The sequence below is a fragment of the Seriola lalandi genome, unplaced genomic scaffold (assembly GCF_002814215.2).
Source record: "Seriola lalandi dorsalis isolate HSWRI2012SDOR001 ecotype SW California unplaced genomic scaffold, Sedor1 jcf7180002054885, whole genome shotgun sequence".
Classification (NCBI taxonomy): domain Eukaryota; kingdom Metazoa; phylum Chordata; class Actinopteri; order Carangiformes; family Carangidae; genus Seriola; species Seriola lalandi.
Window position 1 is genome coordinate 4,380,158 of NW_019525437.1, and position 19,126 is coordinate 4,399,283.

A 19,126-nucleotide genomic window follows, 5' to 3' on the forward strand; every position below is an offset into this window, starting at 1 on the left:
GGAATAAGTGTCCAATAGCAGGTTTATACCCGCAGCCTACATCCAGTGAGTCAGACAGGGTCTTCCAAATGAGCTGCCAATCAACTTCTCCAGTATCTTCGGCAAATCACTTTAAAATTTTTGGTTTCTTCTTTGCGTCTTCCTTTGCTGCTTCAGCTGCTTTCTCTCTTCAGACTCCACTAAACTTACAGCCATTTATGAATCCTGAGCCAACTTTTATGAGCAGCTTGAGGCTGCTGCCTTATGCACACACTCTCACTGTAGTGAGGAATAACACAGATTGCTGAGATGAATTATGCACTTCCTGTGCAGATGTACAGGCCTGCTGTACAGCAGAGGCCAAACTATCCTGATTTTCAATCTGTAGTATGAGTCGTGCTCCAAGAAACAGTGGATCCTTCGTTTGTCATAGTTTTTATGTCAGTCCCTCTCAGACTGGTACATTCCCACATCTCCGCACTGTTCATTCATAATGAAGAATTTTTACTAGAAATTTGACAGTGATTCCTCCATGACGTAATCAGAGGGATTTTCTCATACTTGAAAAATCTACTCCAGAGACAAATAAACAGGCTGAGTCCTCATGATGTGTAAAGCTGTTGGACTGTTGCAAGTGTTTCATGAAACCGCTTTTTAGACCAGGATTCAGTATTCTAGATTAAAGTCTAATCCTGCCTTAATTAAGTGACCTGTGTGGAGCATCACTTATCACAAGCATGTGCTCTGCAGCCAAACGTTAAAGCTGGAGTGCAGCACTTTTACATATAAATGAACGTCAAGCAAGTTCACCCTCATCAGGAAATCGCTCTGTATTCTGCAGTACACTTGAGTTTTAAATCTGGTGTCTGTGGTGACATTCCAGCGCTGGAGCATCGGTAGTGTTGCATTTTACGTCATCCAGCTATGATTGGTTTTGCCAGAGCTGGAGAGGGGAGGAACCATAGCAACGGAGACAGTGCAAGAAGCTAGGAGTCAAGAAAAGTTTCCGATGCCCCAGATTAAAGTGAAACTTTTATAAGGATTAAACGCTAAAGAAGAAAGCGATCAGCACCAAAACATTGGTGTGGCTTTGTTGGTGTAATTACTCTCACTGCCCAGAGGGGGAGACAAAAGTTCCACACTGCAGGTTGGATTTTTAATTTTAGTGGAAATCCAAAAAGTTTAAACCTAATACGTGAAATAGTGAATTTTGGGGGAATGAATCTAAAATGATGCGAGGATATCTAGGGCAGTGATTCCCAACCTGTGGGCCGTGAAGGTGTTGTAAGTGGGACGACAAATTTCTGTGAAAAAATGTAATTATAAAAACATATAAATATAAAAAATGTTTTAAAATATTTGAAAAATGAAATGCTTTTTTAAAACATAAAGAGATGTTGAAAAACTTTCATTGTTTTTGTTCATCGTTGTTGGGTTGTCCCTCCGTCCGTCCCATTCTTGTGGACACGATATCTCAGTAACGCCTTGATGGAACTTTCCTTCAAATTTGGCACAAACCTTCACTTGGACTCAAAGATGAACTGATCAGACTTTGGTGGTGAAAGGTGGTCACATCGTACACTTGTTTGCTATCTCAGTCTGATTGCGCTGATTGCGTGTGGGCCACCAGCATTTTTGAGATTTTCAAGTGGGACACGAGCTGTAAAAGGTTGGTAACCACTGATCTAGGGTATTAAACATGGCATCCTGGGATTGAGTCCTGCACTCAGTGTAAATATTATACGTAGCTCCAGTGATGCTGGAACGAGCTGATGCAGATCAAAAAAGCACAAAAAAAGCAGAACCACGCTGAGGTTAATTTCATGGAAAAAGGACAAAGGGTTGAGGATCATGGAGAGTGTGGACTGAAAGCGAATCCACTTCCTGAGACTCAGCTCACCTAAGGGTTGCTGAGGATTAGGATCTGACATGAGAGAGAGAGAGAGAGAGAGAGAGAGAGAGTGGGAGTGTGACCTTGATGGTTTTAGGGGGAGAAAATGACTTTTCATCCACGGCGTCTGTGAGGATGAGGAGCGACGAGTGACACGAGAGAGCTTAATTCAGCCTGTGGGATAGAGGGAGGGGATGGAGGACACAGAGAATGGATGAGGGGAGAGGTGGAATCGAGCATTTGTCTGGCTCGGGTCATATCTGATTAAAGTATATGAGTCCAGTATTAGGGGTAATATTCATCAGGCAGCCAGATAAGCCAGAGCGGCACAGACAGAGATTCTTTGTTATTCAGCAGGACTCGATCACAGGCGTGTGTCCTCGCTGCCGTCACAATCCCTGCTGATTAACACCGGAATAGAGAGGATGCTCTGTTCCTATTTCTCGTAACCCCACCCCCCCCACCCCGTTTTAATCTTTCTGTGTCTTTATCAAACAGAGCCTGGTCGTGGTGTCAGGAGGAAAAACTTTTGATCAATCCTTCCCCTCAAACTAAGAATAATTCCCTAAAATTGATTTGTGTGTTTGATGTGATTTTTTTCAGGTATTTAAGTGAGGTAGGTCCAGTAGGTGGGATTAAGAATGGAAGCGCAGATTAGACGGTCGCAAATGTAGACATTGACGTAAACATACAGGATCCATGTATGATGATTATTTATAATAAAGGTTGGGGGCCATGTAAATTACAGAACGAGAGGGTGCCAGGAGATTGGGAGCTCGGCTCATGTTTTTTTTTTTTGGGGGGGGGGGTTTCTAAAAATATTAACAATGTTATTTTGCCATGCCTTTTCTAGATTTTTAATAGTGTCACAACCTGCGAGACATTTTCCAGGTGTGTAGTTGAGATCAGACTGAATGAGACTGGGTGCCGTTCAAAGGGTAACACATTAATGGGCTGGTGAGATCCCATTACATGATGGTTTGTAGTTTATGTGTAATTAGGCATTTAGTGAAACAAATGAGGCAGACTGAGGATGAGACATTGTCTCATTGGTCAACGGTCTCGTCTGTTAGACTTTTGTCTCAGCTGTGCCTCGTAGCAGAGGAGAAGCTTCTCTGCCGTCATTCTCAGACTTAATTCTTTATTACTACTGCACTGTTTTTCCAATGTGTCTTTGCCATGCTGTAACAAAGTAGTTTTTAGACCTGTAGCTTTATGTTAGCTGGTAACCTTGTGCAGGTCAATACAACAGACAGTCTGTCTCAGAGTCGGCCTCTCGACTGTTTGACTGAATGATGTCATAAATGATTTCAACCTAGTTGTGGATTATCCCTTCAATATACCGTATGTTCTGACATGTCCTGGTGACTCTTACGTTAGTAAAAAGTTCTCATCAGTCTCCTCTCTCTTCTATAAATCCAACACATGCAGTTTTTTTTTTATCTCACCTGAGCTCAGAGCAGCCAGACGTACACAAAGCCCCCGGGACACATTAACAAAGTTTTCAGGAGATTTGTATTTTGCATAAACCATTCTGGCATTCCCAGTTGATTATCAGACTAAAATACCTTCAGCAGCAAATATCTATAATAAGAAAACTGTCAGATAAGAGAGCAGAGTCCATTTTACTGTTCCTAGGACAAAGAAGTCAACAGATGAGCTGCTTCTTATGTGGTGGGCAGAACATATTAAAATGAAACACCAAAACATGCATATGAATGGGTGAAATATATGGACACACGCACACACACACGCACACACGCACACACACACACACACACACACACACACACACACACACACACAGCCTTAAGACTTAACCTTCAAACTGTCCTTTGAAGTAATGAAGATCAGCCAAAATATCTTCACAGCAACGGTTTAAAACTGAAATTGGTCCAAGGATAACAACATATACGTCTCATTATTCGTACCTGCTCACTCATAAACATACAACAGTCTCCGTCCATAACAACATTCATAGATCAGACAACAACTACAAGAAGACACTCCACCAAAGTGGATGGCTGGCAGAAATGTTGGAAGTGAGGCTTGATCCCAGAGAGTAGGAACCTTTCCGTTGTATTGTGCATTGATCTTTGTATGTAGCACCTTTATAACTGACGTTTATCAGCACATCCTTGCTGTACCACTGCCAGACGTCAGCTGAAACTCCCAGAGAGCACTGCAGTAATTAACAACCTATCAGAGATCATCTGACTCTGTTACCACACTGCTAATTGCAGGGTAAAGTTAGTGGGTTTGTTTGTTAGCGCAGCAGCAAATATGCTAGAGCTCTCGCTGGAGACTGTTAAGGATCATGGGTAGTGTAGTATTTGGAGCCATTCATCTTGTCGAAGCGATGTAGACGTGTGTTCTGATAACAAAGGTGAAACATTTCTATGTGATGAATGAAATAAAACCTTATTGTTAAATCATCCAGCAGTCTAATGTACCAGCATAAACACATTCCTCTTCGCTATGGTGTGTTCAATGTTCAACACTATAGTGACACAACTTTGACTACACGTAACTTTTTTCACATAAACTTGCCCGTGGTTACACCGTTAGCTGTCGCACACAGCTGAAACCCAAAAGTGTAATCATCAGGCTCTCTGTCGGTGTTTGTTTGCTTTCATTACTGGCACGCATTGAATCTTGGGATAGGTTGTAGCCCAGGAAAAGAAGGCCGCATTTCTTGGCTGCATTTGGAGGTGCCTTCGAAATGAGACAGGTCTAGTTGCGCTGCTGTGGCGCCGTGTCTTCAGATGCAGCCTCTGAAGGACGCGGCTCCCGAAGTAATAATAATAAACATAATTTAGAGTCGACAATTGATTTCATTTTATAAAAATTTGTCATCTAGTTTGTGTCCGTGCTTGATTCTACATTACAGCCTTTATCACATTTAATTTCACAGCTGAACGATCCAAGGCTACAAGACGACCACGTCCATTTTGAAACTGTCGATGGTCGATGTTGAAAAAAAACTTAAAGAATGTCCTCTTCATTTCTGACAGCTGAACCCCCTGAAGGCAACGGTAGTGTCCGCAGTGACTCAGTGGATGACATGATTGATTTAAGGGTCAGTGAGTCCAATACGCTTCCTCTGAGCTGATCTTTGAACGGCTGATGTGATCTTAATTGAGTCTGGTTCATCTTCCCGGGAAAAAAAAAAAAAGAGGGAGAAGAGAAATACGCAGTCTTCCGATCCAGAGAGGAACAGGGATTATCACAGAGGTAACTGATAGCACCTCAGGTATCTGGTGCTTTTCTTTTTAATTGATTGGATCTACATACATCTGCGTCTTTAGCCGTGGTCGCTGTGGGGCTATAGAGATGATGATGTACCACCACTTTGGTTCAGACTGGAATATCTCAAGCACGACTGTCCCCACACACTATCGTGGTTCCCTGATAATGTACCTGTATGACTTTGGTGATACGTTGACATTTGCTCCAGCACCACCATCACTTTGACTTTTATGTGTGAAGGTGGGGGACCAACATGGCGGAGTATTTGTGGTTCGCAGAGGCCCATCAACCAATGGTTTATCGCATTGATGGACATGAGTTGTCATCCGTTAAGTTTTTGAGAACAGTTTTTTCTCACACTTGGATGGTGTATATAAAGATTTTTTGGACATGTGTTCATGTAATGATTTAGTAGCTATTTGTACTGCTATAACTTAGAAGTACCAGCATCATTTTGACATTTGTGTGTGAAATATCTTCACTCAGGATGACTTGTAATGTCTCTGGTGATCCGCTGTACTTCATGTTTAGTACAAATTAGCAAATGTTAGCATCCTAACACACTAAACTAAAGCCTTGATCATACTCCAGGACAGACGCAGACACACGCTTCTACACATACTACAATCACCGGTGTGTGTGTGTGTGTGTGTGTGTGTGTGTGTGTGTGTGTGTGTGTGTGTAACTGGTTAGCGTCCAGCGTTGTGCGTGCGTTCTGTTTTGATGAAGAGGCCAAGACAAGGATTTTGTTGGAGGCGTTCCCTGTTGATAAGCTGTCAGCTGTGATCATGTGACGTCGCCCTGACACCATAGACTGCATGTCAGCGTACTACGCCATAAGTTTAAGCGAGTGTAACCCTGATTTCTTGGTCGGTAGCGTTCTCCAGTCTCTCTGGGCTGTTGGCGACGAGCAGGCTACAGTGTTCTTGTAGCTGTCTTCTATAATCACCACCAGCGTGACAGGACAGGACTTTATTCCGCTCTCTTAGCAGTTACGTGTGCAACCAATAGACTGTCACATTCACACCCGTCCCCCTGCAAACGATGGCAGATGGGAAACAAAAGTGCTCCACACTAAAGGGGGTTGAAAACTTTAATGTTATACCTACAAAATATATATGATATAATAAAGTGCTGCAACTGATAATGACATTATATAATAGACTCAATGAAGAAATATTGATTAATAATATAATAAGCTCAAATAATATTGTTTAAAATTGAAATGAAATATGGTAAACTCAGGCATGGTTATCAGGCTATGACTATTAACACAGATTTTGTGTAATTATAATACTGCATGTTACTGATGTATAACTGACTCTGTAACCACACAGAAGAAGAGCTCCTCCGGTCTTTGGTGGAGGTCTGTGTAGATGAATCCATGAATTGGCCTTAAGATGGCGAACATATCTGAACATGTGGAACATTATCCGAAACATCAGCATGTTTTATTAGCACATTTAGCAGATTTGCTAATTGTAGCATTTAGCACAAAGCACTGCCTTACCTTAGACTTCAGAGCTGCTAGCATGTAGCCTGCTTTTTTTTTTTTTCTGTGGTGAAAAAAAGGCATCTCACCGCACAGGAAGTCCACAGTGAAGAGAGCAAAGTGGATATAGAATAAATTTTAATTCATGCTGTTCCTGTAACTATAATTCCTACTTTTGAGACTGTATGACTTTGTTTGAATCACAGAATTGAAGCAGAAAAAAGCTGCAGATCTCGGAGGCTTGTCGAGGAAATAACTGGAATCTCAATGACTCCTCTGTCTGACACAGGACAATCCCTCCAGTGCACAGTTCAAATAACTGCAGCTCCTTTAACCCAAACAAAGATGACAGACAGTGAAGCAGGTATGTGTCTGGTTGCCATCTTAGCTTGGATGGAAGTGATGGTGTATCTAATCTAAATTAGTGTGAACCAGATGGAGTACTATTGTTTCATTCAATAACTTCTCTTCATACAATTAAATAATCTATATTTTTACATGATTAGATGGCAGGAATGTGAAAAGTGACAAATTAGTCTGTTTATCACTTTTCTTATTAATCTGTCCTCTGCTTTATTGATTTAGTTTAATTACTTTTTCATCCAAGCTGAATTTAATTTTCATCAAATTTGAGTTTCAGTCTTAATGATTCCGATTAATTCACTGTATTCCTCTCATTCACCCCTTTTTTCTTACTTTTTGCTCCATTCAATTTTCATTGAATCAACTTTGAACATTTGTGAAACTTCCTAATGAGACTGTATCTGATTTAAATTGAGCTGTATTGAAAGAAAAGCTCCTGTCCGACCACTCAGCGCCATTTCTCTCACCATCTCTCCCACAGTCACCGGTGGATTTGTCCATTCCTGAGCGCACCAACCACCCACTGAGGTCTAAAGCACCAGACCGGGGTCGAGTAAAGACATGAACTCACCTCAGGCTGCGGAGTCTGCGGAGCATCGCCCCATCTGAAGTCGAAGAGAAGGGGCGAACAAGTGGACGCCCGGATTCTCCCGCCAGCCGCACATTTCTGCTCCGGACACCTCAAGAGCGGCAGCGTAGTAAGAGGAGGCGTCGTGAGTCCTGCAGGTTCACCGGCCCGTCCTCTCCACACGCTGCCTTCACCAGGACCAGGACGGAGCATCTACTGTGTAATCATCATCATCATCATCATCATCACCATCATCACCATCATCACTACTGCATGTGACAGCCGCGGGGACCTCGGTTCTAGATGTCTGGCTCCTTCATCCCAACCTTTACGCGTTTTTAAGGTCGGGACTAAATGCTGACATGTTTTCTGGCACGTTTCTTTCCCTGTGTGACACTGTAGACCGCCCTTACTCTGCCACCGTGTTGTTTTTATTTCACTTTTGGAAATAAACCGACGACTTGACGCACAGAATTCCTTCGTTATTCGTGCGTAAAAGCCGCGCACCTCGTCAATGAATGACGCGTCGTGCGTTTCATCAATGAAAGCGAGGTAAGTTTTCGGAGGCACTGATGAGCTCCTGTCTGATGCAGACTTTGGTGTCTGAGGGAACCTGTTGGATTATAAAAAATCAATCTGTCACTTTCAGGGAGTTTGGTGTTTCTCAGTCTGGTGCGTCCTCAGTGGATTTTTTTTTTTGACCCGCAGATTCAAGCCCCTCCTGTCGTGATTACAAGGTAGTAACAATGTTTTTATGCAACACGAGTGCCATCAAGGACTGGAGCTATTTTCTCTCTCAGATTCTGCCTCTGATGAATAAAACAACAGGCTTGGTCAGCATCGACAAAGCGGAGGCTGTGACGACTGTCACTGTGGTGACGGCTCTGCAGCCGGACAGCGCCATGAGCGCGAGTAACCCGCCTCTCAACTCCAACCATACCTCGGGCATGGAGCATGTCTTTCAATACTCTTACTCGGAGAGTGACCTGCTCTACACGGACTACCGGACACCTGTGCGAGACTCCATCCCGCTGCCCAAAGCGGTTCTCTACCTGGTCATGGCAGCGCTCGTGGTGGTGGCGGTGGCGTACGCGATAGTTGGACACCTGGTCAAAGACGTGGTGAATGACTTTGTCGGTATGTGACTCCTATTGTGTGTCTGTGTGTGTGTGTGTGTGTGTGCGTGTGTCTGTGTGTGTGTGTGTGTGTGTGTGTGTGTATGTGTGTGTGTGTGTGCCCACTGGGATTACTAAAGGGAGGAACATGAAAAGAATAAAATGTTATAAAAGTAGAAAAGTAAAATAAAATAAAATATTTTATTATAACAATTAATTAATCCACACATATAATGAAGTAACTTGTAGCAAAATTTTTAGTGAAATTTACCTTTTCCTAATTTTGCCTTTGTGCCCCTGGAACCCATTCAAGGACCCCACCTTGAGCCCACTTTGAGTGGCATTGTTTTAAGAAAAATACTCTTAAAACAGAACAATTACAGCTTGAAACTGACAACACAAAATCCATACATCTTAATTAACAGATGAACAACGTGATTGACTCTCTCAGAAAGATCCCTTATTAATTGCATATGTATAATGAGTAGTAACCAGTAAACAGTGTTTTGCAGACGTACAGGAGCTCTGGTCTCCTATCAGCAGATGACCTTGTGAGGAGGGAGACGTCCTGACAAACTACACTATCAGCAAGTGTCTGTATGAGAAATGGAGAGGAGCTCGGCTGTGTTTTTTTTTTTCTCTCTATTTTTGAGGAGCTTCCTGTGAGTGATACATAATGAATGAATGAAGGAAACAATGAATCTATTTTTAGGACGCAGTGTGGTCTCATTGTGCTGACTTGACCTGATTGTCAGCTAATTTACATCAGGTGATTTCAAGCGAAACGCTAGATGTTTCTGCAGGGGCAGATCAGGACAGAGGAGAATATATTGTGGCCCCAGAATGAATGGAGAATATAGGCTACTGTTTGGATAAATGTTATCAAAAAGATTCAGTATTTGAATTTATTATCATTAGTAATTAGGAACTGCAACACATTGGGGATCATGACTACAGATTTGGGGATTTGGGATTTGCTACAACACATTATGGCATCATTACAAAAATCTTTGGTGGGAGTGTTTGTCTTTTGAAGCCACTGCAACACATTTTTGATGTTAATTAACAACAAAAATTGGGGGTGGGGTTAGACAAAAGCTTTGGATTTGGCTGTACTACAACAGATGTGATTGTGACAATACAAATATACAAATATTTAGATGTGGAGGCACAACAACATATTCTGAGGTTATTTGGAAGTTGTAACAATAAATTTTGGTGGCAGTAGGTGCGTTTCCATGAACATGCTTAATGCGCAACTTCAAATTGTGAACTTGAAAAACAAGTAATGGAAACATGAATTTCAAAAAAACTGAAAAAAAAAATTTATACGCTTCCAAGAGGTGGTTTTTCACACTGTTCGAAAAAGCAATATTTCGAAAATATTGAAAGGGAAACACCTTTTTCTCATTTAAGTATCAGGGAGCCAGGTCCAACCAGGAGGCCGGCTGCTGGAAATCCATTGGATATTGCGCAAGCTTGGACTGTATGGCACTACAACACATTTTGGGGATATAATTGCAAATTTGTACATTTGAGATGATAGAAATCTTTGGATGGTGACAACAAATTTTTGGGGCATTATTTAAAATACTGTACATGCCACAGTATATTTGACACTGAGGGATTTGGTGGCACATTTTTTGGAGTGTGGCAACAAAATTGTTGAGTTCGCAGACCACGTCCTCCAAAGGATGCAGCCCCAGAATAGTGGCACAGCTAAGGTCATATTGTATAATGAGGTACCACTTTTTATGTACTTGTACAACAGTTATTGTTCATCAGTGTCTTTCATTTTAACACATGAATAGGACCGCGACAGACTAGAGCCACACCTGCTGATGGGCATATAGGTGTATCCCCGGCCACCGCTCTCCCATCCGTCCACTCGGGTTTCAACGTGTTTCTGGTTTCTGGCTCTGTCTTGATCAGGTCTGTGTTCGGTCTCAAACGTGTCTGTTCTCCCCCCTCGCTGTAGGTGGAGGCAGGTCGATTGTGACTGAAGGTGACGGCGGTGAAACCGGTGAACCAGGTAAAAAAAACACAAAAAAACAAAGCTCACATGGGTCACAGTCCGCAGCACTTAGCTTTGCCACAGAGACATAAGAGCTCTTCCTGTCGGTCTACCTTCACCTGACCTGACACCCCCACCTTCACATGGAAACTCACACATACACATTCACACGAATACACAAAGGCGACGCCATGTTTGGACTCCTGGGCTTTTCGCTGAGGTGTAAATGTGGAGGGTTTGTGTTCGCAGCTGGAAGCTTGAAAAGACTCCTGTCAGGTCTCCTGGTCACAGCGAGAGTTTCGCTCTTCTGACATGGTGCAACATCGAAAGAGCAAACAGTCTCTTGTGGACATGTCATGGTCCAAGTAACGAAAAGAACTATGGGAAATATCCACTGGAATAAATACAGAGAGCATGTATTTATGAATAATTTTGAATGAATAATTCTGTTTTATTACAACTCAGGTCGTATTTTCATTGTTTTCTCCCTCATTTCTATCAGTAACATTGTAGTTACCAGTTCAACTGTGAAGATATGGGAACATGGTGATATTAGTAAGAAGAAACTGTCAGCAAACCTTCAGATAATCAAATTACCACCTCAATTGTCCAACATCTATTTTAGAGACAGTTTGGAGACTTCAAGCCTCAACTTTGACCTGACACATTCACTGCAGCTGCACACAAAGGTTTCCTCCAGTGAGGGATTATCACAGACATTTCAGGGGCTGTAGATAAAGATCCTGATAAACTGTTGGCTTGTTAAAAACAGATCAGATAATCTGACATCGCGTTTTTCTTTCCCATGTGATTTTGTTTGCTGTGTTTCCACACGAGGCAGAAATAAGGTCCAAAAACTATGAGAATAATTTGTAATGAACCGCAATTACCCGATAAAAAAATTATTTTTCAGGTATTATAATCGTAACCAATGATAATTACTTGTAATAGTAGTAGTATTTATATTTTCCGAAATAAAAATAGCACTAGTGCTACAAGTAGAAGCAATAGCAGTAATAGTCTTACCATGTAGCCAACTACTGTATTTAACATAGCAATACCAGCATGGACAGGCTGCTGACATCCCCTGTGCCACGCAGCAGACACACTCCCCAGTCAGACGCTGTTAAAGGTAAAGTAAACCTTACCTGTTACCTGTGTGTAGATGGTTCAGTGTCATGAAGATAGGTGAAGTTAGCATCTCAGGACTGAAGTGCCAGTGTACCTGGCGCCTTTAGGCTTCAACTCAAGTCTAGTCCTGACCCAACATCCAGTATTGGTGGTTAACTCCTGAAATCTTTCAGTACGTGCATGTTTTTTTTTGCATCTAAATTGATATTTAAAGCCTCTATATGCAAGATTGAAAATTCCTGACTTATTCCTTCTGGCATCATCCAAATACACTTTGACACTTTACGCCTGCACCAAATTCCCCAGGACTGTACTCAAAGAAAAATGGACGCCATCAGAATAATTTGAAAGATGCTACAAAATAGGGGGTTTATGGTTCATTTACTATTATTCCCTTGACCATTAAAGAGATCCAGACATCAGTTTTTGGTGTAGCTGAGGATTTTGTTCATTTTCTGCTCAGAGCCACTTTAGTCCACCTTCGCACCAGTGCCCTGAATGCACCATGTGAGTGGGGATTTAAAACAGTGGTCATATATCAGCTGTGTGGCGTTTAAGAAATCCCGCTCTGCCTTCTGTCTGTTCTTCACACTCACCACTGACAGCCTTAATCTCAGCTCCTCATCTGGCAGAACAATGATTGATGTGTCCCAATTCAAAGAGGGCTCCACCCCACATGACGAGGCCGCTGTGCAACAGACATCTCCCCCAGAAACAATTTTATGCTGCTTTGCCTCTAATGGAATTACAGAGGCTGAACCCATCATAACTTTCTGTCAGATGAAGTTTGCAGCCTTGTTCTCCGCATGTTCTAAATACTCCGCTTGCTTGTTTTTGCCTTGTGCTCGAACTTTCCTGCATGTACGTGGTCACGCTTTATACCCCTGAGGTTGCAGCTGTGAAGGTTTGTCATAAACTATCTGTAGGCTATTTAAAGGGGAAGTATGAGTCTCACAGATTTTAAAAGTAATAATAAAATATAGAAGGAAGGAATAGAAGAAGAAAGGGAAGAACAGAAAGGACAGGAAAGTGTTTTTGTAAGGTGTTGTATTTACCTGCCAATGAATGTAAATGTAAAATAGCTAGTAACAAAACCTGCAACAAAACATTTCTTTGGTTAAAACTGTTGTGTTTGATGAAACATAATATCTGACAAATTAATATAAAAAAGGAAGGAGAAGAAGAGAAGAAAAATCAAGGAAAAGCAAGAAAAGAATGACAGGAAAAAGCAAAAAGAAAAACGAAATGTGATGTATTTGTTTCTCCAAAACACCAGTGGTGTAAAAAGTTAACGAATCCCATCGTGTGTTGATTTCAGTGGAAATTTATTTACAACACAGGGACAGCCAAAATGTGTGTTTAAGTGTGAAACGCAACTGTGAGATGTAATGGAGTAAAAAGTACAATATTTCTCTTTGAAATGAATTGGAGGAAAATCTGATTCTTCTAAGATGGAAATAATAAAGCAAAGAATAAAGATGTATAATTAAAACTTGTAAGGAAATCTCCATAACAACTTAAAAAATGAGAAGCGCTTGGTCAAAGATAACTGGACTTTAGAGTCTTAAAGGTGTCTCCCATCGAAAAGGCTTCAGTGCAGGACTGGTTCTTCAGTCCTGCACTTAAACTAAACAGAATTTCTAAAATCCTTACCCCAGACTAAACCACACATCACATATGCTGTAAAACCAAAAAAAAGAAACTAAAAGAAGCTAAAAAGCTGTTTAAAGATGCAGAGTTGTTGGTTAGCATCTACCTGTCACTCACCTGTCTCACAATCAGTTGAACCAACAGAACAATGATTGAGTGACCCGTAAGGACGACAGTTTCAGAATCAGATCAGAAATACAGAAAACAGTGAAGCTCCATCTGCACTGACTGCCAGAACAACACCACCATTATCCCCTTGTCTCTCCCCAGACTGGGTGTTTGGGTCCCGTCGAGCCACCAACCCCAACAAGACGGAGATAAACTGCATCAGCAACAACATGAACGAGATGAGGGAGATGAGCGAGCTGTGCGAGCAGCCGCGGCTGGTCGAAATGAGCCACATCTCCCTGAACCACCACACTAACTGCCTGAGCTCCAGCAGACCGGAGGAGGTGGTGGTCACCATAGACGAGACGTTACAGCAGCGACCTCCGGACACTCACTCCGGGACTTAACCGTGACCTTCCAACCTTCCCTGAGAGAAAAATAAAGCAGCGTATTTGCTTGCATTTCTTGTTCGAGTGGATTTACAAGTCTGTCATGAATCGAAGCTCTATCCACTGTTTCATCACCTGTGCAGGTGGGCTGTAATACCTGTGTTATGTTGGGGCCTAAAGGGACTTTGATCTGTGAAGCTGTGCTGGGACACTGGAGGCATCGTCAGGTGCTGATGTTTGTCTCTGATTGGATTCCTTTCTGTGGTGAAGACTGTCGAGGACAGCTGCAGCTTTTTCTGGACCAGCAGTCAGAGAAAAAAGTTTGTTTATTTTTCTTATTATTTTTGTCCTCATCGTACCGACCCCCTTTAGCTTTACTGTGAAAATACCACTGTTAATGTAACACACAGCACGTAATCACTCTAAATATACAGTACCTGTTGGTCAGTACTTATTGTAATACTGCTCAGCTTCACACAAAAAAATAACATCAACATTTCTTTCTGGTTTTCCTTGATGCTGTGAGACACTTTTTGTAATTATCGTAAAATTTATATCAAGCACCTGAAGTGACACAGGTAATATAAATGTTAACACAAGATCCTTTTATGTGTAATGATGCTGTAATCACTGGGGATAAAAAAACATTTCACTACATGCTGATAAAATAGAAATATTTTGTAGTTTCATGTTATTAGCTTGATGTGAACAAGTGCTAAATCACCTTTAAGAGGTCCGGTTATTCCTGACTGTAAAAAAATCTAATATAAAAGTATCAAAGCCATCGTTCTTATCTTTAAAAAAAAAAAAGATTATAATTTGAAGCTACAGTGATGGTTGCTTGGTCCTTTTTTTAGTAGTCAATATTTAATGTCAACCGGCTCGTGTCGAAGCCTTTGTTTACCTTTGTTACCTCACTGTTAAGGGCTACGTAATGCTGCTGTGACACCACTGAAAGCTACAACCAATGGGGCTTATTTATTTTTTCCCTGTGCATGCTGGGATCATTATACTCCGCACGCACGGGAAGATGTGCCAAACTGCAGAGAATGAATATTACACTCTTTAAGGCAACTGGAAATAGAACCACAACAGAGGAAATAAGATTTAGCTGTTGTACACTCTCATATATTTTGGATGAAATATGGGTAACGTTGCACTTTAAGGTGCTGGTTTTAAGGGCAATTTGATAAAATGGTGTTAAAGTCCTCTGCAGTGATCATTTCCCAGGTGTTAAGTGTAAAAGCCCAAAATCTGAACCTTGAAAAAAGATCATTTATTTCACTGTCAATCACTGTTTTCCTTTCAAGTCATCTAATAAATGCTCTTGGGCAAAAGTCTTACAGTTAATTCCTTGTTTATTATTTTCATACATCACTGACTTAAACTCCACCCACTGAAAAGACCAAGATCAGTTCAATTCACGAAACTTTATTTGTCCCAGGGGGCAATTTAAAGGACTTATAGAGTAGACATTAAAAACACGCAAAATACACAAAGAAGAATTAACACACAACCAGTGCAAGACAAACTGTACACATTAGGAAAAAGAAAAACAGCGATAATGACCTGAAGAAAACAACAACGGTGCAAAACAAAACCTGAAATATTATAATGATGAAATGATATAAGACCAAGACCAGCTTTGTTAACCTAATAAGAAATGATTTACTTTCAGAACATGATCAAACACAGATATTGTTTCTAAGTTCCTCTTTTTTTTTTAAGTACAAAACCATCACATAAAAATACTTGTATTTATAAATTTCCTGCTTGGTCTAAATAATTCTACAGTAAAGCAACATTTTTAATTAAAATGAGTAAAAGTGACTGACAAATAAGTATTGATCTATAGACATTTAAGTAATCATTTCCAGCCCAGGTTTTAAAAAAAAATGTGTTGTTAGCCAACTTATATTTAAATTAAAAACCAATAGTGAAGTTTTTAGGATAAGTTCAGTTTATTGTTTCTTTATATTTCTGGCTCACAGATATCAGAACCAAAAATCAACAATATGTTTGTCTGTCTCTCAACATGGTGACTCCCCTGCTCTGTCTGGAGCTCTCAGTCCTAATCTCATTGGTTCCTACTGAAGATGTCAATCTTTAAAAACACCTCACACAGATATAGTTTCATTTTTTAAAAACAAGCCCAGTACTTTAGTACAACATCTGGTCACTGAAGTTTTTAACAAACGTTACTTAAACAGGAGGAAATGGTGCATTTGTTGTTTGTTTTCAGCAGCGGATTAATCCACATTGGGGGCTGCAGGAAGGTGTGTGACGGACCGAAATAAGATGAACTACAGTGTACATGTTCGTGATGATGAAGGAACATGTCAGCCATGTTTTTAATAGTCTCTGGACACAGTGGGTGTCATAGCCACTTCATGTTTCATCACCATTGCTTACTCACCTTTTATGTACAAAACTAAGTCTTATCAAAATGTGGTTTATTTAAAACTTTAAGACATAACTTTACGGTCATAGTTTTTTTCACTTGAATTAAAATTCACAGTAACAACGACGGGCAGTGTCAATGTCTACATAAGGTCAGAGGGAGAGCGTCGATGTTATTTCAGCTGTGTCCTCCTGAAGCAGTAAAGCATTAAAATGACATTTCCTTACATCACAGAACTAAGAGAGAAAATCACTGATGCACAGCGTAAAAGTTTTATTATAAAACCACAAAGAATCCAGAACTGGATCTGGTGTAACATGACCTTGAGGATGCATGCTACGGTATATTTTTTCTTATATCCACCCCCCTCCCTCGACGGTGACTTCACAGTCTCCGAGGTTCTTCAATGCAGTGACCAACTGCTGTGAGGATGCAGCGGAAATATTAATGAGCACGGCACACGGCTCACATGTTTAATACCAGGCGTATGGATAGAGGACATCTGTGTCATGAATTTCTACTTATGCTTGAAAACATCTTGGGACAACCCTGATGAGAGTCCTCTAATGTTTAGTATGTTTAGCCATGCTAGCGGCGCAAATCTATGAACGCCAATGTTGTTGTTTTTTTCATTTTATTAGGTTGAGTTTTGTTTTTTTAGTGAAACATGTCTACGATTATTGGATGGATTGCTGTGAAATTTGGTTCGGACATTAAAGGTTCCATAATTTTAAAGTGTGGATCCACAAGACAATATATTTGTGATTTTAAGAACCAAAAACCATCTCAATGTAGTTTTACATCTCCTCTCTCAGGCTTCTCTCTGGAGCTCTAGTAACAACAGGTCGGTGAGCCAATCAGAAGAGAGGCTCAGAGCCTCCTTTCTTCTCATTAAAAATATAATAAAAATAAAAATATAGCAGATTTCAGAGAAATCAAAGCCTGCAAGGTTGGATGGTGGGTCCAGGTGGATGGGGCTTGGGGCAGTGACTGCTTTGTTGTGACATCACAAAGTCACAGAAGTCCTGACGGCTGGTTTTAAGGCTCAGTTTCTGAATACAGGCTGTGTGCATTTCTCTGTGGACTGAAGCTTTGATACTTTCACAGTATTAATATAGAACCTAGACCTGCTTTATAATCAAACAACACATGGACATCTATGTTTATACAATATGGGACCTTTAATTAATTTAAAAGTATATAGTATCTTTGAAAGTCCAACAGTCCGCACTCAAATCCACCTTTTCATCACCAGACAAGATAAAAATGTGTCTTGTCAAACAGATGATGTATTTAATTTAACAGTACACACATCAAAACCAACCCCTGTCTAAATTTTTTATCACCTTCAGGCACCTTCTCAGTCTGAAAAATGTCTACCTTCCTGTATCCTGAGGACAAACTCCAGCGTGTTACCCACACTGCCGAGCGTAGTTTTTGCTTGTCAGCTTCCTGTTAAATAGGTGCATGACATGGGAGCTAATGAAAGGGCAGCGGGGATTGCCAGCAACCTGCCCACCCGGGTGGCCATCTGTTCCAAACCCCCCCCCCCCTTCGCTCAGTGAGACCTCCTGTCACCTCTGCAGCCTCGTCCCGAGAGTTGTCTCCTTGCTTGACCAGTCCTGCTACTCACCGAGTGTCTCCACCCTCCAAGACCACCGGACAGGGCCTGAGTATTCAACAGCATGTGTATTATCAGTCAGCTTATTATACCCAAGCAGCATAACTATATAATGTTGTGCTAATTAGGGAAGACCAAATTTATTTCTCTCATCTATACATCTTTTCTTGAAATTGGTACTTGCTTCATCCTTGCAGCTCGTTCAATTAGAGGCTTATAAGCCGACAAAAACAGCCTGAAACATTGTGATGATTTTCCTCCAGCTGGCTGTTTGTTCCTGTGTTTTTCAGTAGTTTTTATCACAAAAAATACGATAAATTTAGTCATAACTTTTTATCTCTGGAAAATCAAACCATAAAATATCGTTAAATTATGACATTATGAAGCTACTGAGTCAATCTATTCTATCAATCAAGTTTGCTTTTTACAATTCAACATCCTATAATACAAAAGTGAGACTTTTTATGACTATAGGCTACATGTACTGTCACTGCAGGGGTAGTAGATCTTAAAATATGATTTATTAACATTTTTGAGAAATTCACTCATCTACTTTAGTTATGTGGGCAGAGTATGGAGCTAAATTCAGGATGTGGTTAGCGTAGCTTAGCATGAAGACTGGAACTAGGGGGAAACAGTTAGCCTGGCTCTGTCTAAAGCTCAATGATAAACATGTAACATCCTGTTTGTTTAATCAGTACAAGAACAAAATTATAAGCTGGAAATGTTTCTTTATGAGCAACAGTCAAGTGTGAGGTTGCCAGGTTTGGTAACAGTGTGCTTCTGCAGAGGCCAAATAAAATCTGTGCTCACTGCCGCCTAGAGACACAGAAATACTGAGCTAATGGATAAACCACAACCTAAAGAAATATTTTCACCATCCATCTCCTTTAGTTTATAGATTGAACTCAGACACCAACTTCCCCCAAGATAATAATAGCATTAGCATTACTTTTGAGGCCACTAAAGCTGTGTTTTGGGAAAGCTAACTGCTTTTTATTCCAGCTTAATCCGTGGCACAATATAAATATCATGAAGTAGAATTCTGGGCCAACACAGAGCCACTTAAATCTGTTTGATAGTAACTATACATACACACTAAATGCATATGATGCCTCCCCATGACGTCCTCTTTGTCATGAACTATTATGAATA

General features: G+C 40.9%; 1 protein-coding gene across 1 annotated transcript; it reads left to right on the top strand.

Moving 5' to 3' along the window:
• Positions 1 to 7,556: 7,556 nt before the first annotated feature.
• Positions 7,557 to 15,281, top strand: LOC111671784 (uncharacterized). The gene is made up of 3 exons (XM_023428983.2): positions 7,557 to 8,679; positions 10,636 to 10,689; positions 13,723 to 15,281. Exons 1-3 carry the CDS (start codon positions 8,289 to 8,291, stop codon positions 13,965 to 13,967), a joined length of 690 nt encoding a protein of 229 aa, XP_023284751.1. The 5' UTR covers positions 7,557 to 8,288; the 3' UTR covers positions 13,968 to 15,281.
• The last annotated feature ends 3,845 nt before the right edge of the window (positions 15,282 to 19,126 follow it).